This window comes from Hordeum vulgare, chromosome 6H (assembly GCF_904849725.1).
Source record: "Hordeum vulgare subsp. vulgare chromosome 6H, MorexV3_pseudomolecules_assembly, whole genome shotgun sequence".
In the NCBI taxonomy this organism is placed as follows: Eukaryota; Viridiplantae; Streptophyta; class Magnoliopsida; order Poales; family Poaceae; genus Hordeum; species Hordeum vulgare.
Genome location: NC_058523.1, coordinates 325,570,446 through 325,593,659, shown reverse-complemented (window position 1 = coordinate 325,593,659; position 23,214 = coordinate 325,570,446). Strand labels below are relative to the sequence as shown.

Genomic DNA, 23,214 nt, shown 5'->3' with positions numbered 1-23,214 from the left:
ATATCCTAAATATCAAGCCAAAAAGGATTAAATCCTATTTCAAAGGATCGGGCTATATAAATTTGGTCATACTAAAAAACGCAAGGAAGAGCTGAGTGTATAGCTTGTCGTGTTGGAAGAATTAGAGGAGTATAGCCCCTCTCTCGTGAACTTTTTATAGGAAAATTGATGTCAATTTTGAGCTCCACGAGTTGTTGACACCCGAAAAAATTTATCGGTTTCAACAATCTCATGAGCGGTGGTTGTTTAGGGGGGTCTCAAGAGTGACTAATTCCACAAAATTGCTAATGGTTGTAAGCGGAAGAATACTATCCATTCCTTAAAAGGCGGGGATGTAGAGATTCAAGGTACTGCTAATCTCATAAATCATGCCACCGAATTCTATAAGCATTTATTTGGGCATGCCCCTCATAACCAGTTTCATCTAGATCCTGATACCTGGTCTGCAGATGAAAAGTTAAATGAGGGGTATAATGCAGATCTGACTCGTGAATTTGACATGGAGGTCAACACGGCCCCTGGCCCTGACAACATCCATGCTGAATTTTATGAGCGCTATTGGGAAACGGTGAAGCTTAATATAATGTGGATCTTTGCTAGCTTTCACAAAGGCACGCTTGATTTACAACGCCTGAATTATGGCATCATCACTCTCCTCCCGAAAATCTCCGGGGCTAAGAGAATCCAACAATTTCTTCCTATTTTCCTTCAGAGTGTCCCCACAAATTGGTTACTAAGGTCATGGATAGGAGAGTAACTAAGTATGCGGATAAACTCATTAGACCTACACAAAACGCTTTTGTTAAGGGTAGAAATATTATGGATGGGGTTCTCTCTCTTCGTGAATTGCTAAACTACACCCATGTTAAAAAGAAAGTTGGGGTTGTTTTGAAGATGGACTTTGAAAAAGCCTATGATAAATTTAATTGGGATTTTCTTCTCGAATTTCATAAAATTAAGGGTTTTAATGATAAATGATGCAGTTGGGTTAAACAGGTTCTGTATAATGGAACTTGAGTATTAAACTCAACAGTACTGTGGGTCCCTATTTCCAGAGTGCTAAAGGAGTGCGTCAAGGGGATCCTTTCTCTCCGTTTGTGTTTAACCTTGCTGCTTAGTGTCTCACGAAGATGATTAAGAATGGTCAGAGTAATAATCTCCTAGTGGGTATGGCCCCTGACTTGATTTCTAAAGAGTGGTTGTTTACAATATGCACATGATACTATCATCTGCCTCGATCATGACGTTGACAAAGCTATTAACCTGAAACTTCTTTTATATATTTTTGGTCTCAAGGTTAATTTCCAGAAAAGTGGGGTTTTAACTATTGGGGTGATTATCACAATGAAAATTGTATGCTGATTTGTTCAATTGTGATGTTGGTCACTTCCCCCCTCAAGTACTTGGGTATGCGTGTTAGCTTTACCAATCTTAAAACTTCTGACTCGGAATTTATCGCTGGTAAATATTTGAAGAGATTTGATGCTTGGGTTAGCAATGCTGCTTCTATGGGGGCCTGACATACTCTCCTTGATTTTGAAATAACTCATATCTCCTTATATCATATATCTATGTGGCTTATGAACAAAACAATTGTGGAAAAATTAGATAATCATAGAAGGAGGTTTTTCTCGCAGGGTTGCAACAAAAAGCGCCACTACTATTTGGTTAAATGGAGTAGAGTTTGTAGATCCAAAGATAAAGGGGAGCTCACGATCAAAGACCTCCATAAACAAAACATTAGTCTTATGGTTAAATGGTGGTGGAAAGTTGAAACTTAATGTGGACTTTCGCAAGACATTGTCAAAGAAATATACCTTTGTAATCAATCTGTGGTTGATGTGGGGCCGTGGTTCTCTAACTCACCTTGCTGGAAAAACCTTTCGAAAGTTAAAGATTTGTACATGATGGGCAGAAGAATTAAAACTGGGTCTGGAAATATGACTCGCCTCTGGAAAGATCCTATTAACGGGTTAGCCCCGTTTATGGACAAATACCCTCGCCTATTCGAGATTTGCAATACTCAAAATTGTACGATAGATAAGTTGGCAAGGACTCTTTGTTCTCTTTTCTTCTGAAGAAGGCTAGACCCTGTGTTGTCTAGCCAGTGGAATGAGCTTTGTGATAATGTAAATAACATGACCTTCACTTGAGAAAGTGACTAGATTATTTGAGGTTTGAACAAAACTACCCGATACAGTACCAAATCTATGTATAAATGGCTTGAGAGACCCCTTAGTGGATGTAATTACAAATGGGTTTGGAAGGCCAAAATCCCACTGAAAATCCAAGTTTTTCTTTGGCAACTCTCTCAAGATGATGTTCTCACTAGAGACGTGATGAACAGGCGCAACTGGCGTGGAAATCATGTTTGTTCATTCTATAGAGAGGTTGAGACCTCACGTCATCTGTTTTTTGAGTGTTCAATTGCCAAAGTTGTTTGGAGATCAATTGGAGTGACCATTGAAACATACTTATGTCCGAGTAACTACTATCAATTCTTTTCGTGATGTTTTACTTTCCTTCCTGGTGATGAACAGTTCTATACTGTGGCTCTTGGAGCTGTGATTTGGGCTATCAGGCTGGCGAGAAACAAGGCCACCTTTGAAAAAAGCTGATCAAATCTCTCTGAGATAGTGTTCACAGCATGTTCGTTTCTCTTATATTGGGCACGACTTCACAGAGGCGGGGATGCAGAAAGGCTTTGCGCTGGAGCCGAGATGATTCACAATGGGACCATGATGTTGATGAAAGTCTGCAACAACTCAAGAAAGATTGATGCAGAGCGGTGAAGTCGTCATATCTGGTCGGGGAGGTCTAGAAGGTGGCCATATGAAGATATGATGATCGAAGCATCTTCAATTGTGTTACATCGCGCTAGACTTTGAACCTCTGTTTGTTCGGGTTGAACTGGTGGTAGCCTTTTGATTATAATAGGTCTAGTTGATGTTTACGTGCTGTCTAGGTTTTTACCCTATAACATTTGTTTTGATGACGGTCACATGCGGTGGATTTTCTAGCAGTGCTTTAAACTCACTCTCTCCTTACATTTTCTTTCCTGGTTTGATGTGGAACTTTGTATTTTCGTTCTAGTAATGAAAAGGGGGAAACTCGGTTTAAAAAAATAAAGATGCACAGAGTGTTACTGTTACTTGTTACTTCTGACTTTATTACTTGGAAAGAAAAAATCAAATGTCGCACTTCGGGAAGTAGCATAAACGAGGGGGGAAAAGGAGTTTGGAGCTGATATGAGTCGACATTTTCAGAGACAAAGCAAAAATTACAATCCCGTGTCAGAGAATTAACGACGTCAAACAAGAGAAGGATTTAAAGTTGGTCATGCTGAGTCGAAGGCACCCTGCTTATACAAGTAATTACTGTTGCTACCAAGGCACCTGTTATTTCTACAGCAGCGTGCCCTCTGTCAGCACCTAACTAATGCGCTGCAAAGTTCCATTACTGAACAAATGCAACACGGCAACTGAAACTAGCAAACGGACGATGGTCCAGTAAGCACAAAAACATAAAAAGAAGATTAGGAAAGGGAAAGAAGAAAAAAAATGCTCACACGCATGCATGGTTATCGCCGGTTGTCCCATTCTACCAGGCAGACGCAAATTCAGCAATGGTTACCTGCAGCTGAGGAACTTGTATATACATCGATGATCGATCGAGCACCGAGACGAGGAGGGGCTGGCTCACAGCTCCTGCTCGAGGAACTTGTCCTCCTCCGGCGCCTTCTCCGGCCCGGCGACGTCCGAAACCCAGGTGCTCAGAGACGACATGCTCCGGGACAGCCACGCAATTGGCGACGATGGCTTGGGGCTCTCAGCCGCCACGGCCGCGCTCTTCCGCCGCTCCTCCTCGGCCTGCAGCCTCTTGTCCATGTACTCCCTCACCGCTCCGACGCCCTTGGCCACCACCTCCATGGGCGGCACGACGAGCGGGTTCTGGTCCACGCAGAGCCGCTCAAGCCGGTCCATTCTTCCGAAGCAGTCCGGCAGCGCGTGTATCTGGTTGTTGCTGAGGTCGAGGTCGCGAAGGCCGACCAGGTCGCCGAACGACGCCGGCAGGTCCCGCATGTCGCTGAAGTTGCTACTCAGGTTGAGCGACTCAAGCGCCACCAGTTTGCCGAAGGAGGAGGGCAGGCCGCGGAGCTCGTTGAAGTGCGCATCCAGGAGGCGCAGGGACCGCATCTCGCAGATGGAGGACGGCAGCTGACGCAGCTTGTTGAGCTGCACCCAGAGCTTCTGCAGGTTCACCAGCTCGTGGCCGATGCCCGTCGGGAGGTACGCCAGAACGTTGTAGCTGGCATCCAGCTCCACCAGTGACCTGGAGTCCCGAATTGAGACGATTAGCGAGCATTTCTAGCTAGTTTACAGTGCAAACTGGAATGGGTCTAGCTAGCGCCAAGAAGGAAGATGCCTTGCGAATGCATGCATGGGGGGCTATGGCTGGCTGGTTGGTCACCTGCATTTTGAGATGCTGTCGGGCAGAGATCTGAGCTTGTTGCCAGAGACGTCCAGGACCTTCAGGTTGGAGAGGAGCCCGATGGAATCCGGGAGGGAGACCAACACATTGGAAGCGAGGCGGAGTTCTTCCAGATGTTCAAGCCCGCCTATGGCATCGGGGACAGCCTGCAATCTCCATGTAAAACCACCGGTAAGCACTGTGCTATGTGTATTGCCGAACCAAATTACCCTTGTGCCTTGTGGAGAAACAGGATTTGCAACGTGCAAGTAAACTATGGAAATCCATTTTCCTTGTTACACGTATATATAGAGCCTCAAATCAACCTAACGTTCGAAGGCCCGAATTTCCCGGATCGGACGAACGATTACCAGAATCTCCCATCGATCGATCGTACTCCTATATACTCTGTACGTGTGATATATGCATGGGGATGGGGAGAGACGGAGGCGGCGTTAGCAAACCCTGACCTGGAGATGGTTGCGCGAGACGTCGAGCACGAGGAGGCCGCGGATCCGGCCCAAGGGCTCAGGCAGGTGGCGCAGCTGGCGGTCGGCGAGGCGCACCTGCTCCACCGCCCTCCCTTCCTCCGCCTGCTTGAGCAGCCTCACCACCTCCTCGTCCACACCGCCCGATCCCTCGTCCTCCCCTCTATTGCCGCCACCTCCCACCACGTCCCTTCCGTGCATCGCCATCCGGTACACCCGCTCCAGCTTCTCCTCCGCCTGGCGCAGCAGGGCCCCGTAAGCCTCGTGCTCCTCGTCTAACCGGAGAAGCTCTTGGCTCGCCACCACCTTCTCGTAGATCTCCTCCTGATTCCCCAATCCGGCGAGGTTTCCATGGGAGTACGAGAGGAGGAAGGCACGGGAGGAGTCGAGCAGCTCGTGGTCGGGGCGGGGGCCGAGGTGGCGGATCGCGTCGCGGGCGCAGGTGATGTCGGCGACTGCGCGCGTCATGGAGGCGAGGACGGACGGATGTCGGAGGCCAGGCATGCGCTCCACGAGCTCGAACTCCGCGGGGCCCGACGGGGCGCGCGGGGACGGGGACGGCGGCGGAGGCTGTTCAAGGTCGCGCGGGGAGGAGAGCCTCGGGGACCCCGTCTTGATCGAGGGGAGGCGGGAGAGCACATAGGAGAGGATCGGGTGCGAGTTCGGCGACGGATCCATGGCGGCTGCGGAATGGAGGTTCCGGCTTGAAGCTGAGGCCGGGGATCGGAATTCGGAAGAGACGAAGAAGAAGATAGCGGGCGGCAGATCCCTCAAGGATTCCGATATTTATATGTGGCGGGGAAGTTGTGTGGGCTGACTGTTCAACGCATGCGTGTCTACGCCGTTGGACCGACTAGCAACGGTCCGGATGCAGCGTCGCATGCCGCCCTGTCATGTGGTCTACGTACGATTTAAGTTAAGTTAGGCTTTATTTGCCCAAATTTGGAATCCCATTTGGCAAACTTAATCTGTTTGGGGCAATTCATTTCATATTTGACCGTCCATGTCGGAAACTGTTCGATATCCCCGTCTACTTGCTCATAAAATAGTACTTCTTCCGTCCCACAATGCAAGACATTAATTTAAATAAACTAAATAAAGAGTACTTACTATGTAGTTTATGAGTCAAGATTAAACTAAAGAGTGGAATGAACTAAACTAGCCTAGTGCATATTCCCTAATATGGTCCACGTGTGATAATTTGAACGGTGGGCATCGATGTTTCTATTCTTGGGAGTTGGGAAAAGATGACCGCCGATGCTTGTGATCCAGGAGGCACGCGTGGATAAGAACGTGAAGATGATTTTTCGGTGCATCAAAGCACAACGCCGTGCGACAAAGATGGGCACCGCCAAGCTCCCACAGTTTGGACCTCCCTCAAGATGGTTCCGGAATTTTGACTTTCAACCATGTAATCAAGCAAGTAATAAAACAGAAATATACGAAGGATCAAGATGGGTTGGGGAGGACATCGAGAGATGTTTCCGTGCATCGATCGATTATCTAGAAAACAGGATGTTACAGAAATTCTACCATGTGATACGCCCTAAACATAAAACGTGGAATATCAATTCTGCCATGCACATGAGAAATACTCTCTCTCTCTCTCCGTGTCTCTATGTGAAAAGACCTAAGGAATAACAAGTCCTTACGAGTACATATTTATAAAAATTGTATTTAAAATCTTTCATTTATAATGCACTGTAAGCATAGGTCGATGTCGCCTCTAGACCTTCACCTCGACAAGAATAACTTTTTAAAACATCAAAATTTATAGAAGCAGAGGGTGAAAAGTCATCGATGTAAACCATAAGACACTAATGGCGCAAATGGCTGCCCCATAGAAAAGAACATTGATAAGGGCAATACCACGAAAGCCGACTAAATCCGGTGGATCCCAAAAGAACCACCCAAGATACAACTTCATATGGCTTCCACCGGTGAAAACATACCGGTGAGACGGGGATAGGGCAGGGAGAACATTATTCTTACCCTCGGACGATGATCCAGCCAGGACAGGTCACCGGTGAAGACCTTTGTGTTGGATCCCTCCCGCCATCGCCGGCTTTACTAACATCGATATCGCGCACCACTTGACGAAGGCCGCCGCTCGAGCACCAATCACCTTCGAGATCTGATATCAACCCTCCAACGCCTCCAAAGCAACCACCCGGTCCGTACCTCTCCTCCACTAGCGGCTTTGCGTGGCAACGCGTCCTGCCGATGACGAGAGGGGTAGATGACACGGGTGGCGGACAGGGTTACTCTGTCGCATGTTTTGCCGTTATTCTCCTAGAAAAACACTCCACCCTAGACGAGCAACATTTTATATGTGGCCCTAATAAAATACTATTTTTAAAATACAAATGTGAGGCAAGTACGCCCTATCCTTATAGTGTGACGAGAATTTATCAAAGCATAGGCAATTTTGTATACTAAATGACACCCATGTGTTGCGACAACATTGAACAATTATTTTTAAATAATGTATAACATGTAAATTAATTTATTAAGATTCGAAAGGATATGTAAAATTTCAGCATATCAAATAAAAGTGAAGATACTAACATAAAAGGTTAAGCACGCCCTAGTATATTAGATTTAAACAACATAGAAGGGATTTTTATTTCTGTGTCCCTTGTTCGTTAGCTCTACTTATTTATCCACAGGCTCTTAACTTTTGGTCACTTTTTCCCACTCCCTTGACCGAAACCCTCAGAACTGATCATAAACGGTGGATGCCGTCGGGTCAGTGCTTTGACCGTTAACTCTGACGAGTGGGGCCGCCCTGACTGTGTCACCCGTTGGACCTGATGAGTGGGGTCGCGACAGATGGTGCTGCGGTTAGCCCGTTGGGCCGTGCGCGCGTCACAACGACAGAAGCCTGTTATGCATGCACGACATGTCCAGCTAGCCTGCATGCATGCACGTAGCTACCCTACCTGCATGCGCCGCCGTCCGCCGCCACGATGCGCTGACCGGCCTCTTTTTCACGCGAGCCGCCATGGACGCTGACCGGACTCTTTTTCACGCGAGCTGCCACGGACGCAAGGACGGTTGCTGCTGCTGGTTCGTATCATCTCCTACACGTGTCTCCTTGATGTAGAGAGCATTGTTTCACACTTTTTGATCCACTCGCATCTATTCAACGTGGAAATTAAAACCTGTTGGCAATTAATGTGGCATATCGATCGACACGGCTCGTTTGAACGTAGCAAATCCAAAGCGCGGCCGGTGCCACTCTGATACGTCTCCAACGTATCTATAATTTTTGATGGTTTCATGCTATTATCTTGTCAAACTTTGGATGTTTTGCATGTTTTTTATTTATTTTCTGGGCTAACTTATTAACTCAGTGCCAAGTGTCAGTTCCTGTTTTTTTTCGATGTTTTTGATCCCTTTTAGATGAGATTTTGAAACGGAGTCCAAACGGAAGAAAATCCTCGAAAAGATTTTTTCTGGAACGGAGGAACATCGGAGGACTTGGGAGCCAAGCCAGAAGAGCCCCAGGGGCCCCACAAGCCCCCACCCCGCGGTTAGGGGGGCCGCATCATGCAGGCTTGTGGCCCCCCTGGAGGTCCCCTGACCTAGATCTTGCGCCTATATATTTCCAAATATTCCCAAAACAATCAAGAGACGATCGCAATCACTTTTCCACCGCCGCAAGCTTCTGTCTCCGCAAGATCCCATCTGGGGCACGTCCTGGTGCCCTGCCGGAGGGGGGATTCAGACACGGAGGGCTTCTTCATCAACACCATGACCTCTCCGATGATGCGTGAGTAGTTCACCATAGACCTACGGGTCCATAGCTAGTAACTAGATGGTTTCTTCTCTCTCTTGGATCTTCAATACAAAGTTCTCAATGATATTCATGGAGATCTATCCGATGTAATCTTCTTTTGTGGTGTGTTTGTCGAGATCCGATGAATTGTGGATTTATGATCAGATTATCTATCAATCTTATTTCAGTTTCTTCTGATCTCTCTTATGCATGATTTCATATCCTTGTAATTCTCTTCGGTTGTGGGTTTTTTCTGGCCAACTAGATCTACGATTCTTGCAATGGGAGAAGTGCTTGGTTTTGGGTTCATACCGTGCAGTGACCTCACCCAGTGACAGAATGGGTAGCGAGGCACGCATCGTGTTGTTGCCATCAAGGGTAAAAAGATGGGGTTTTCATCATTGGTTTGAGATTATCCCTCTACATCATGTCATCTTGCTTAAAGCGTTACTCTGTTCGTCATGAACTCAATACACTAGATGCATGCTCGATAGCGGTCGATGTGTGGAGTAATAGTAGTAGACGCAGAAAGTATCGGTCTACTTGTCTCGGACGTGATGCCTATATGCATGATCATTGCCTTAGATACCGTCATGACTTTGCGCGGTTCTATCAATTGCTCGACAGTAATTGGTTCACCCACCGTATTACTTGCTATTTTGAGAGAAGCCTATGGGTGACCCTCAGGGTCTACTCCACACCATATTTTCGGCCTTACACTTTTTACTTCGTTGCACTTTCCGCCTTCAGATCTCACTTTGCAAACAATCTTGAAGGGATTGACAACCCCTTTGAAGCGTTGGGTGCAAGCTTGTTTGTGTTTGCGCAGGTACTCTGGACTTGACGAGACCCTCCTTCCGGATCGATACCTTGGTTCTCAAACTGAGGGAAATGCTTACTGCTCCTGTGCTGCATCACCCTTTCCTCTTCAAGGGAAAAACCAACGCAAGCCCAATATCCATCAACGGGTCAATTTCTGGCGCTGTTATTTGAGAAGTAGCAGAAGGATTTCTGGCGTCGTTGCCGGGGAGGAAGATCAAGTCAAGAACTCATCCAAGTAGGTGTCGCAAACTCATCTCTTGCATTTACTTTGTTTGCCAGTTGCCTCTCGTTTTCCTCTCCCCCACAATTTGCCTTTTTCGTTTGCCCTTTTTCTCGCCTGCTCTTTGTTTGCTTGTGTGCTTGCTTGCTTGCTGAAGTCACCATGAACGAAAACACCAAACTTTGTGACTTCTCGAATACTAATATTAATGATTTTATTAGTACTCCGATTGCTCCCGCCACTAGTGCGGACTCATACGAAATCAATGCCGCTTTGCTGAATCTTGTTATGAAATAGCAATTCTCTGGCCTTCCTAGTGAAGATGCCACATCCCATCTCAATACCTTCATTGAGCTTTGCGATATGCAAAAGAAAAAAGATGTGGATAATGACGTGATTAAATTGAAGCTTTTTTCCTTTCTCGTTGCGAGATCGCGCAAAAACTTGGTTTTCTTCTTTGCACAAAAATAGTATAGATTCTTGGGAGAAGTGCAAAGATGCTTATATATCCAAGTATTTTCCGCCGGTTAAGATCATCTCTCTCCGTAATGATATCATGAATTTCAAGCAATTTGATCATGAACATGTTGCACAAGCTTGGGAGAGAATGAAATTAATGATTAGAAATTGTCCCGCTCATGGCTTGAGCCTTTGGATGATTATTCAAATCTTTTACGCTGGCTTGAATTTCGCTTCTAGAAATATCTTGGACTCCGCCTCAGGTGGAACGTTCATGGAAATCACGTTAGGAGAAGCCACAAAGCTCTTAGACAACATCATGAAAAACTACTTTCAATGGCACACTGAAAGGTCACCTACTAGTAAGAAGGTACACGCTATAGAAGAAATTAACTCGTTGAGTGGTAAGATGGATGAGTTAATGAATTTGGTTGCCAGTAGAAGTGCTCCTTTGGATCCTAATGATATGCCTTTGTCTTCTTTGACTGAGAGTAGCAATGGTAGCTTGAACGCTAATTTTGTTGGTAGGAATAACTTAGGCAACAACAACGCTTTTAGAGGAAACTATGTTCCTAGGCCTTTTCCTAGTAACTCCTCTAATAATTTTGGCAACTCCTACAACAATACTCGTGGAAATTACAATAGATTACCCTCTGATCTAGAGAGTAATATCAAAGAGTTCATCAACTCTCAAAAGATTTTCAATGCGTCCATAGAGGAAAAACTACTCAAAATTGACGATTTGGCTAAAAGCGTGGATAGAATTTCTTGTGACATTGATGCTTTGAAAGTTAGATGTGCTCTTCCCAAAATCAACATGGATGAAACTTTGAAAGCTATGCGTGTTTCCATGATTGAGAGCCAAGAAAGAACCGCCCAAAATCGTGCTAGACATGAATGGCTTAAAAAGGCGTGTTCTCGTGATGAGAATCACGAAGATCTTAAAGTGCTTGGTGTGACTCCCGTTGAATCTTTGTTTTCTTGTGTCAAACCTAGCGATTATGGGGTTGGATATGAATCCACTTTGGTTGAAAAGTGCCCCAATGATTTGGAGTCCATCTACCATGATGCTAAAAGCATTAAAAGTGGAGTAGAAGACGTTAAAACTTTGAGTAGTAATGAAATTACTACCGTGGATTTCAAGGAATTCAGTTATGATAGTTGCTCCTTGATTGAATGCATTTCTTTGATGCAATCCATGTTGAACTCTCCACACACTTATAGCCAAAACAAAGCCTTTACCGATCATATCGTCGAAGCTATGATAAAAGCTCTTGAAGAGAAACTTGAATTGGAAGTCTCTATCCCTAAAAAGCTTCATGATGAGTGGGAACCTACCATCAAAATCAAAATCAAAAACTATGAGTGCAATGCTTTGTGTGATTTGGGTGCTAGTGTTTCTGCGATTCCAAAGTCTTTATGTGATGTTCTGGGTTTTAATGAGATTGAAGAGTGTTCTCATAATTTGCATCTTGCTGATTCTACTGTCAAGAAACCCATGGGAAGGATCAATGATGTTCTTATCATTGCAAATAGGAACTATGTATCTGTGAATTTCATTGTACTTGACATTGATTGCAATCCTAAATGCCCTATTATTCTTGGTAGACCTTTCCTAAGGATTATTGGTGCTATCATCGATATGAAGGAAAGGAATATTAGATTTCAATTTCCTTTAAGGAAGGGCATGGAACACTTTCCTAGAAATAAAATAATATTGCCTTACGAATCCATGATGAGGGCCACTTATGGTTTGAGCACCAAAGACGACGATACGTGATTCTATCGCTCCTATGCCTAGCTAAGGGCATTAAACAATAGCGCTTGTTGGGAGGCAAGTGGCAACCCAATGAATTTATCTTTTTCTTTATGTTTTGTTGCGTCCACACTTTCATAATTCTGTTGTGTTTGTGTTTTTTGTGTTTATTTTTGTGTTTGAGCCAAGCAAAACCTTTATGATTAGTCTTGCTAATGGTTGTTTGATCCTGCTGGAAGAAGACAGAAACTTTTCGCTCACGAGATGATTTTTCATTTTTATTCAGGAAGATATTTTGAGTTGATTCTTTTTGCTGCTGATTGATATACTTTTTCCCCAGACCGTAGTAATTTTTCAGATTTTTTGAGGTAGCAGAATTATACGAAGTATACATATTGCTACACACTGGTCTATTTTTGACAGATTCTGTTTTTGTTGAGTTGGTTGCTTGTTTTGATGAAACTATGGTTAGTATCGGGGGTACTAGCCATGGGAAAGTGAGAATACAGTACCAAAAGAAGTGGTAGTTTGTTTTCTTGTACTAATGTTATCACAAGTTTCTGTTTAAGTTTTGTGTTGTGAAGTTTTCAAGTTTTGGGTGATGTTCTCATGGACAAAGAGATAAGGAGTGGAAAGAGCTCAAGCTTGGGGATGCCCAAGGCATCCCAAGACAAATTCAAGGACACCAAAAAGCCTAAGCTTGGGGATGCCCCGGGAAGGCATCCCCTCTTTCCTCTTCAATCCATCGGTAACATTACTTGGAGCTATATTTTTATTCACCACATGATATGTGTTTTGCTTGGAGCGTCTTGTATCTTAGGAGTCTTTTCTTTTTGTTGTGTCACAATCATCCTTGCTGCACACCTTTTGAGAGAGAGACATGCAATCATCGTGATTTTGCTAGAATGCTCGTTGTGCTTCACTTATATGTTTTGAGCTAGATACTTTTGCTCTTGTGCTTCACTTATATCTTTTGAGATAGATACTTTTGCTCTTGTGCTTCACTTATATCTTTAGAGCACGGCAGTGCGTGATCTGGTAGTTGGCTTATGCTATGAAAGTAGTCCCATGTGCTAGGTACCCAAAGAGGATGCAAAAACCTCCATCTTCATGTGCATTGAGTAGAAAGAGAAGTTTCAATTCCTCTCAATTACTTTTGAGATATGGATTCGGTAATATTGAGAGTTATGTTAGTAGGGTGTTGTGAATCTAGAGATACTTGTGTTGGAGTTAGTGATTCCCGTAGCATGCATGTATGGTGAACCGCTATGTTAGGAAGTCGGAGCATAATTGATCTATTGATTGTCATCCTTTGTGTTGAGGTCGGGATCGCGCGATGGCGTACACCTACCAACCCTTCCCCTCGGAGTATGCATTTAGCACTTTGTTTCGATTACTAATAAAAACTTTCGCAACAAGTATGTGAGTTCTTCATGACTAATGTGAGTCCATGGTATAGATGCGCTTTCACCTTCCACCTTGGTAGCCTCTCTAGTGCCGCGCAATTCTCGTCGGTACTCAAACCCACCGAATTCCTTCCTCAAAATAGCCACCGTACCTACCTACTATGGCATTCTCATAGCCATTCCGAGATATATTGCCATGCAACTCCCACCATTCCGTCTCATGACTTGTGTCGTCACTCTCATATTGCCATTGCATGATCGCACTAGATCGTTGCACATCGCGGTACACTGCCGGAGGCATTCACTATGGAGTCATCATCATTGTGATCTTTGAGTTGTGAGTAAATAAAAGTGTGATGATCATCATTATTAGAGCATTGTCCCACGTGAGGAAATAAAAAAAGAGCCCAAAGAGCCCAAAAACAAAAAAAAGAGAAAAAAAGAGAGGCCTAAGAGCCCCCAAAAAAAGAGAAATGAGAGAAAAAGAGAGAAGAGACAATGCTACTATCTTTTTCCACACTTGTCCTTCATGTCAGCACCATGTTCTTCATGATTGAGAGCTTCTTACTTTGTCACTACCATATGCTAGTGGGAATCTTCGTTTTATAACTTGGCTTGTATATTCCAATGATGGGCTTCCGCAAAATTGCCCTAGGTCTTCGTGAGAAAGCAAGTTGGATGCACACCCACTAGTTTTCCTCTTGATCTTTCACATACTTATAGCTCTAGTGCATCTCTTGTATGGCAATCCCTACTCATTCACATTGATATCTATTAATGGGCATCTTCATAGCCTATTGATACGCCGAGTCAGTGTGACCATCTCCTCCTTTTTGTCTCACAACCACCACCACACTCTATTCCACCTATAGTGCTATATCCATGGCTCGCGCTCATCTATTGCGTGATAGTTATAAAAGGTTTGAGAAAGTAAGAGTGTGAAAACAATTACTTGGCCAATTCCGGGGTTGTGCATGATTTACATTAGTTGTGTGAGGATGATGAAGCATAGCCAGACTATATGATTTTGTAGGGATAACTTTCTTTGGCCTTGTTATTTTGAAAGTTCATGATTACTTTGCTAGTTTGCTTGAAGTATTACTGTTTTCATGTCAATAGAAAACTATTGTTTTGAATCTTACGGATCTGAACATTCATGTCACGTGAAAGAAGTTGCAAAGGACAACTATGCTAGGTAGCATTCCACATCAAAAATTCATTCTTTATCACTTCCCTACTCGAGGACGAGCAGGAGTTAAGCTTGGGGATGCTTGATACGTCTGCAATGTATCTATAATTTTTGATGGTTTCATGCTATTATCTTGTCAAACATTGGATGTTTTGCATGTTTTTTATTTATGTTCTGGGACTAACTTATTAACTCAGTGCCAAGTGCCAGTTCCTGTTTTTCCATGTTTTTTTACCCCTTTCACAGGAGATTTTGAAATGGAGTCCAAACGAAAGAAATCCCCAAAAACATTTTTTCTGGAACGGAAGTAGATCGGAGGACTTGGGAGCCAAGCCAGAAGAGACCCAGGGGCCCCACAATCCCCCACCCCATGGCTAGGGGGCGTGCCATGCAGGCTTGTGGCCCCCCTGGAGGTCTCCTGACCTAGATCTTGTGCCTATATATTCCCAAATATTCCCAAAAAAATCAAGAGACAATCGCAATCACTTTTCCGCCGCCACAAGCTTCTGTCTCCGCAAGATCCCATCTGGGGCACGTCCTGGTGCCCTGCCGGAGGGGGCATTCAGACACGGAGGGCTTCTTCATCAACACCATGACCTCTCCGATGATGCGTGAGTAGTTCACCATAGACCTACGGGTCCATAGCTAGTAACTAGATGATTTCTTCTCTCTCTTGGATCTTCAATACAAAGTTCTCCATGATCTTCATGGAGATCTATCCGATGTAATCTTCTTTTGCGGTCTGTTTGTCGAGATCCGATGAATTGTGGATTTATGATCAGATTATCTGTGAATCTTATTTGAGTTTCTTGTGATCTCTCTTATGCATGATTTCATATCCTTGTAATTCTCTTCGAGTTGTGGGTTTTTTCTGGCCAACTAGATCTATGATTCTTGCAATGGGAGAAATGCTTGGTTTTGGGTTCATTCCGTGCGGTGACCTCACCCAGTGACAGAAGGGGTAGCGAGGCACGCATCGTGTTGTTGCCATCAAGGGTAAAAAGATGGGGTTTTCATCATTGGTTTGAGATTATCCCTCTACATCATGTCATCTTGCTTAAAGCGTTACTCTGTTCGTCATGAACTCACTACACTAGATGCATGCTGGATAGCGGTCGATGTGTGGAGTAATAGTAGTAGATGCAGAAAGTATCGGTCTACTTGTCTCGGATGTGATGCCTATATGCATGATCATTGCCTTAGATATCGTCATGACTTTGCGTGGTTCTATCAATTGCTCGACAGTAATTTGTTCACCCACCGTATTACTTGCTATTTTGAGAGAAGCCTCTAGTGAACACTATGGCCCCGAGGGTCTACTCCACACCATATTTTCAGCCTTACACTTTTTACTTCGTTGCACTTTACGCCTTCAGATCTCACTTTGCAAACAATCTTGAAAGGATTGACAACCCCTTTGAAGCGTTGGGTGCAAGCTTGTTTGTGTTTGCGCAGGTACTGTGGACTTGACGAGACCCTCCTTCTGGATCGATACCTTGGTTCTCAAACGGAGGGAAATACTTACTGCTCCTGTGCTACATCACCCTTTCCTCTTCAAGGGAAAAACCAACGCAAGCCCAATCTCCGTCAACGTGTCAATTTCTCGCGCTGTTGTTTGAGAAGTAGCACACTCCCCTTCCCTTCCCCTTTCCCTATTTAGACCACCATCCCTCCACCTATTCTCCAAACATCCATTTGCGCCGCCCCCAAACCCAGAGCACTCTCAAAGCGAGGCGAGGATGCAGTACTACAGCCCCAAATTCGAGCTCTCCCTGATCGTGCCGGAGAGACTGTATTCGCCTCGCGTCGTCGTCGAGAGGACGCTCCGCGTGTGATCGATCTCACGCTGGAGGGGTTCAAGGGGTATTGCCAAGTGGTTCCTCCGTGCGGGCTTCGCCCACCTCCCTGCGTGCTCACCGGTGATGTTTCGACTCGATGATGTGGGTCCAAACTCTAGGAGTCCGCCGATAGGGCTCACTGTCACCTTCACCAACAGTTTTGATGCGTCTTACCTCCTCGGCAAGGTGTTTTGGTGTGGATGCAAATTCATTGCATTCACAACCCACAACATCTACACAAACTTCGACTGCATCTTCCCCACCCGCGATAGTATGCACAGCCTCACCTATTACATTGTCCAGGACGGCATGGAGAGGGAGTAGTGGAGAGAAGGCGCGGTGAAGATGGTGGTGAAGCCCCAGTCCCGGTCTTGCCCTAGGGTGTTAGGGCTTTTTATATTTTATATATTTTTAACTTAATTATGTCGTTGGTTGTACCTGAACTTGGTTATGCTTGCTATATATTTCTATACCTATTTGATATGTCATTGGTTATCAGTGTTTTTGCTTGCTATTTCTATCTTATTTGACGTGAGATAAATCGCTAGATGGATATGGTGCCGTACATGAGCCCTTCTGCATTCCTCAATGAAACCAGCAAGTTTTTCGCCCATTTAGAGTAGGGTCAAGTTTTCGAACGTGCGGATAATGGAGTAGTTGAAGTGTCAAAAAGGAAACTAAAGCTAGAAAAATGAGCCATGATGATGTTGAAAAGAAGAACAAAAGCTATTTTTTTGAATTGTTGGTGGCCCTATTCCGTATATTGTATGAACAAAAAACAAGCTACTTTTTGAATAGTTTAGGATACCCTATGTTTTATGTAAGAAGTATGCTATGGTTGCTACTTTTTATGTTATGGAGTACGTGAGATATCGGTCGATGGATATGGTGTCGTAGCCGAGCCATAGACAAGCTCTCTAGATGGATATGGTGCCATAGCCGAGCTTAGACATGCTCTCTAGATTGATATGCTGGCTAATGGTGCCACCGAGATTTATTTTAGACGTGGTTTCAGATGGATATCATGATCTACATAATTAAGCCTTACATGTTCTTAATAAAAAAACAAAAACAAAAAAATCGTGTATACAGTATTTTTCTTGCAACAAAAGCTTGTTTATAATACCCGCAGTCAAAAAATGAAAGTGTTGTGCCGTAGGCAATATACAGAAGGAAATTGCCATGATATGTGGAGTACAAATAAATTTGACATGTGCAAGTCCAACAATAAATCGATTTACCATCATGCACTATTTTTGTTCGGCATGGCAATAAATGGATTTACCATGGTAATAATCAAGGGAAAAAATAGAGCTAGCGCGTGGGCCTTCGACACTCAACGCAATGAGATGGCCCAACCAAAGCTTAGTTTCAACGCAGTGAGACGGCCCAACCAGACGCAATGACACTCAACACAATGAAACTGAAGAAACCGAAAGTGTACAAAAGTGACGAAACTGATGGGTACCCGAAACTAACATGATCCACAAATTAAGCAACATAGAGCATAGAGCACATGATCCACAAATTTAACCAAATCCTAGAGCACATGACGCCACACTAATAACATCTCTAACTAGTGATGACGAGCAACTAAGCAAATCCTAGAGCAACTACACAAAAATAAAAGGGATAAAATCCTAAAGCTATCAGATTCGCCTGCTTGTTCAATTAAATCATCTGCTTCAAGTTCTTGTTCATCTTCTTTATTTCCCCCTTCAGATCTGCATCCCCAACTGTTAGAGCAGCACTTTCAGAGACCAAATTCGTTGTTGCTGAAGGCAGATTGAGCTCCCGGGTTGGGGCCCCATTCAATTGAATCCGCTTAACATAGTCATCCAGCCATTCAAAATGTGTGCATTTCTTCACGATCTGAAACGAAAACATGAACCCTAAATCCCACATCGAAAAAGCATTAAAAGCAAATGGAAAAAGAAATCAGAGAACAATCATGAGATCCTACCTGCCCCTCTGGCTTGCTCTCGCATTTCACGAACTCGCACCCATAGTTTCCATTCTTGACCTCCTTCGAAGTCAACCGTATCAATGGCGCGCTGCATGGGCAGTCAGGACATCGCTCCAAGGGAAATGGACCATACTGGGTGAACGAGGGGCGGGTGGCTGAAGTGGAGCTCGACATATCGCCCAAAGTCGCTGGAGAGGAAGAAGCAGAGGAGTGGCTCCTCTCGTCGTCGGAGAAGAAGAAGCAGAGGAGGGGGTACCCGAAGAAAGGGGAGGCACAACCAACAAGTCTCGCAGATCGCCCCACGATCCAACGATGTGGAGCCGTCCATGTGATCCAACGGTGCGGAGCATGCTCACAGCCTGCCCTCGGAATTACTTCTAGAAGACCACATCTGAGGGTTGTCGCTTGGCGCTAGGGTATGATCGGACGGCTGACGTTGGGAGCTAGGGTTAGGCGAAACCCCGCGGGGTTTAAAGGGGTTTTGAGATGGTCAACGAGGTTATGAAAGCTTTGACTGAGCATAACTAATTTAAAAAAAATCGAAAAATATGAAACCTTCGCCGTTCGTTGTTTTATAAGACACACTAACGAGGAAAAATACTAAACTTGGTCTATGGTCATTTTCATGAAAAAACCCTAAGTGGCACGATCGAGGTAAAATGAGCACCATTAATTTAAAAAAATCAAAAAAATATGAAACCTGCGCACAATGTTGTCTTGTGTGACATGTTCCCAACCAAAAATCATAAATTTGTCTATGGACATTTTCATGAAAAAACCTTCACACATATGAGCTATCATGTACAACATTTCATAGAAACCAAGGAGAGGAGGTAGGGTTTCCCTTCGGTTTTTGAAAATTAAAAAAAATCAAAAAAAATCACCAAAGCTTGATTTCAAAGTGAATAAGAAGGATCTGAACTTAGTTTTCCATTTTCATATTGTAAACGTGTTTTTAATGGTTTTTCTATTAAAGTATATTTTTTTGGAAAAAATGTACAAATGGAAAGATTAATTCAATAAATAGCGATTCTTCGAATCTACACTATATAGATTGATTTGGTGTTAATAAAAAATATTTGGCTCATTTGGAGTAGGTCCAAAAAAACTTGATTACAAATGGGGTTGTTTACCCTAGCTTGGGAGCTCATTTGGAGCACATTTCTCATGACTACAAGTTTTGTAGACGCAAAAGAGATTGGATTGATCACCTAACGTTTATAATAGTTCAGCAAACTGTGCAACTCACACCACAGGGGAATGGACTGAAGTGTTGGTTCAAATTCAAAGTTTGCCTCACTAGTTCAAATTCAAAGTCTACATATAGAATTATTACACCTTACAAATTTTCACAGTACTTCAAATTGACGACATAATTATTATTACAAATTATTCAAAGTTTATGACTTGCATTCAAGTTCAAATTCAAATCTTTGCCTTGCTCCTTATGTTCCGGGATGGGTTAACCGTCTTGCTTTTGGTTTCCCTGGCTGGGATATTTTGTGCTTTTGAAAGCTTTGTCTTGTTGCTTCTGATCTTCATTTCTGGTGGTGGCGGTTTTGGTGAGTTTTGATTGATCGAGGAAGTGATGACCAGTTGACGGTCATCTGTGGGCTCACTAATCTTTAAAGGAACTTCATACATAATAACTTCCTCCTCTCTTATAGCTTCAAAACCTTCGTAAGCCATGGTTTCAAATTCCACATCAGATGATGGTTCAACTGAAGTTTCCTCCTCTCTAGGTCTTTTCTCTCTTATAGACAAAATAACTTCCTCCTATCTTATAGCTACTTCAGTTGCTTCATTCTCTAAACTTGCTGCATTCTCCTCTGCTGCTGCATTATCCTCTAAACATGCTGCATTCTCCTCTGTTGCTGCATGCTCCTCTGCATTTGCTGCTGCCTGATAACCCACAAGTATAGGGGATCACAACAGTTTTCGAGGGTAGAGTATTCAACCCCAATTTATTGATTCGACTCAAGGGGAAGCGAAATAATATTCTCAAGTATTAGTAGTTGAGTTGTCAATTCAACCACACCTGAAAGATTTAGTATCTGCAGCAAAGTATTAGTAGCAAGGTAGTATGATAGCAGCAATAGCAACAGTAACCAGTAGCAGCAAAGTAACAGCAGTAGCAACAGAGTAACAGTAGCAGGAGTGACAGCAGTAGCGGCAAAGTAACATAGCAAGGACCAGTAGGAAAAACTCGTAGGCATTGGATCGGTGATAGATGATTATGCTGGATTCTATTCATCATGTAACAGTTATAACATGGAGAGATATGTAACTAGCTCCCGTTCGTCAATCTAATGTAGGCATGTATTCCGTATGTAGTCATACGTGCTTAGGGAAAAGAACTTGCATGACCTCTATTGTCCATCCCTCCCGTGGCAGCGGGGTCCTAATGGAAACTATGGGATATTAAGGTTCTCCTTTCAATAAAGAACCGGACCAACGCATTAACACTTGGTGAATACATGAACTCCTCATAGTATGGTCATCTCCGGGAGTGGTTCCGGCTATTGTCACTCCGGGGTTGCCGGGTCATAACACATAGTAGGTGACTACAACTTGCAAGATAGGATCAAAACACATATATTGGCGACAACATAATAGGTTCAGATCTGAGATCATGGCACTTGGGCGCTAGTGACAAGCATTAAGCATGGCAAAGTAGTAGCAACATCAATCTCAGAACATAGTGGATACTAGGGATCAATCCCCATCAAAACTAACTCGATTACATGATAGATCTCATCCAACCCATCACCGTCCAGAAAGCCTATGATGAGATTACTCACAAACGGTGAAGAGCATCATGGAATTGGCGATGAAGGTAGGTTGATGATGACGATGGCGACGATCTCCCCTCTCCGGAGCCCAGAACGGACTCCAGATTTGCCCTCCAGATGAAGAACAGGAGGTGGTGGCGCATTCGTATCGTAAAACGCGATGAACTCTTCTCCTTGATTTTTTTCCGGAGGAAACACACTAAATAGAGCTCGATTTGGAGGCGGTGGAGCTTTGTGGGCCCCACAAGCCTGCCAGGCGCGGCCAGGGGGGCGCCTGGTGGGTTTGTGGGCTCACGGCTCCACTTCCTCCGTTGATTCTTGCGCTAGTATTTTTCATAAATTCCAGAAAAAATCTCCGTAAATTTTTAGGTCATTCCAAGAACTTTTATTTCTGCGCAAAAACAACACCATGGAAATTCTGCTGAAAACAGCGTTAGTCCGGGTTAGTTCCATTCAAATCATGCAAATTAGAGTCCAAAACAAGGGCAAAAGAGTTCGGAAAAGTAGATATGACGGAGACGTATCAACTCTCCCAAGCTTAAAGACTTGCTTGTCCTCAAGCAATTCAATTGACAAACTGAAAGAGACAAAAGAAAAACTTTAACGAACTCTGTTTGATCTTGTTGTTGCAACTATGTCTAACTCATAACCAGAATTTCAGCAAGATCACAAGCAAACCACAAAAGAAAATGACATCTAGGTCTCACGGTAAACTCATATCAATGGCATAATCAACTAGCGAGCAAATAATAATAAGTCTCAAACGTCAACACTTCAATCAAAACAATCATGAAGCAGTACGGACAGATGGTATCTCGCTAGCTCTTTTTGAGACCGCAAAACATAAATGCAGAGCACCTTCCAAGACCAAGGGCTGACTAAACATTGTATTTCATGCCAAAGAAGATCCAGTCACAGTCATACTCAACACAGTTAAAAGCAAAGCATAAAAATGACAGAGGTGCTCTCTAATTGGTGCTTTTACAAGACGAGGATGACTCAACAGGAACATAAATAGACAGGCCCATCGCACAGGGAAGCATTGATTTGCAGAGGTTCCAGAGCTCAAACTTTGAAAACAGAGATAATAATTTTGGGTGGCATGCTTTCATTGTCAACACAATGACTAAGAGTTCTCACCATCTTCCATGCTACACATGCTATAGGCGGTTCCCAAACAAAAAAGTAAAGTTTTGACTCCCCCACCATCGATCAATCACACTCCACGACTAGCCGAATACTCGGGTCCGTCCATACCAACATCAATCCAGGGGGAGTTTTGTTTGAAATTATCCTTTCGATTTGAGCATGGAACTGGGAATTCCAATTACCGGCCCCTTTCTTGTGAATGATAGTGAATAAACACATATCGAGGATAACACGCCTAGCATGGAAGGTACTGATAGCCCCCTGTCACCATATGAGCGGTTCGGGCATGCAAAACAGATTATTTCTTGAATGTTTAGATAGTGGCACATGCAAATTTACTTGGAACGACAGGTAGATACCGCATATAGGTAGGTATGGTGGACTCATATGGAACAACTTTGGGTTTATGGAAGTGGACGCACAAGCAGTATTCCCGCTTAGTACAAGTGAAGGCTAGCAAAAGACTGGGAAGCGACCAACTAGAGAGCGACAACAGTCATCAAAATGCATTGAGATTAACTAACATTGAGTGCAAGCATGAGTAGGACATAAATCACCATAAACATTAATATCATAGAGGCTATGTTGATTTTGTTTCAACTACATGCGTGAACATGCGCCAAGTCAAGCCACTTGAATCATTCAAAGGAGGATACCATCCTATCGTACTACATCATAGTCATCTCAACATTCATGCGGGCATCTAAGACAAACCATTATGAGCTCCTAGCTAATTAAGCATGGCATCAGAAACTATGATCTCTAAGTTGTCATTGCAAATATGTTTCTCTCACAACAAAGCTGAACTAGGAACGATGAGCTAGTCATATTAACAAAAACAAAATAGATCGAGTTCATACCAGCTTTTCCAGGCTCAG

General features: G+C 43.8%; 1 protein-coding gene across 1 annotated transcript; it reads right to left on the bottom strand.

Annotated features, from left to right (window-relative positions):
• Window positions 1–3,275: 3,275 nt before the first annotated feature.
• LOC123405965 (plant intracellular Ras-group-related LRR protein 2-like) lies at window positions 3,276–5,636 on the bottom strand. The gene is made up of 3 exons (XM_045099473.1): window positions 4,941–5,636; window positions 4,471–4,637; window positions 3,276–4,332 (listed from the first exon to the last, which is right to left on the bottom strand). Exons 1-3 carry the CDS (start codon window positions 5,634–5,636, stop codon window positions 3,699–3,701), a joined length of 1,497 nt encoding a protein of 498 aa, XP_044955408.1. The 3' UTR covers window positions 3,276–3,698.
• Between the last annotated feature and the right edge of the window lie 17,578 nt (window positions 5,637–23,214).

What these genes read in the sequence shown, in the direction of transcription:
- LOC123405965 (XM_045099473.1), bottom strand. Translation starts at nt 5,636, where the DNA reads ATGGATCCGTCGCCGAACTCGCACCCGATCCTCTCCTATGTGCTCTCC. An exon ending in TCTCGCGCAACCATCTCCAG is followed by an intron (nt 4,638 to 4,940) that starts GTCAGGGTTTGC and finishes TGGAGATTGCAG; the next exon opens with GCTGTCCCCGATGCCATAGG. An exon ending in GACAGCATCTCAAAATGCAG is followed by an intron (nt 4,333 to 4,470) that starts GTGACCAACCAG and finishes TCGGGACTCCAG; the next exon opens with GTCACTGGTGGAGCTGGATG.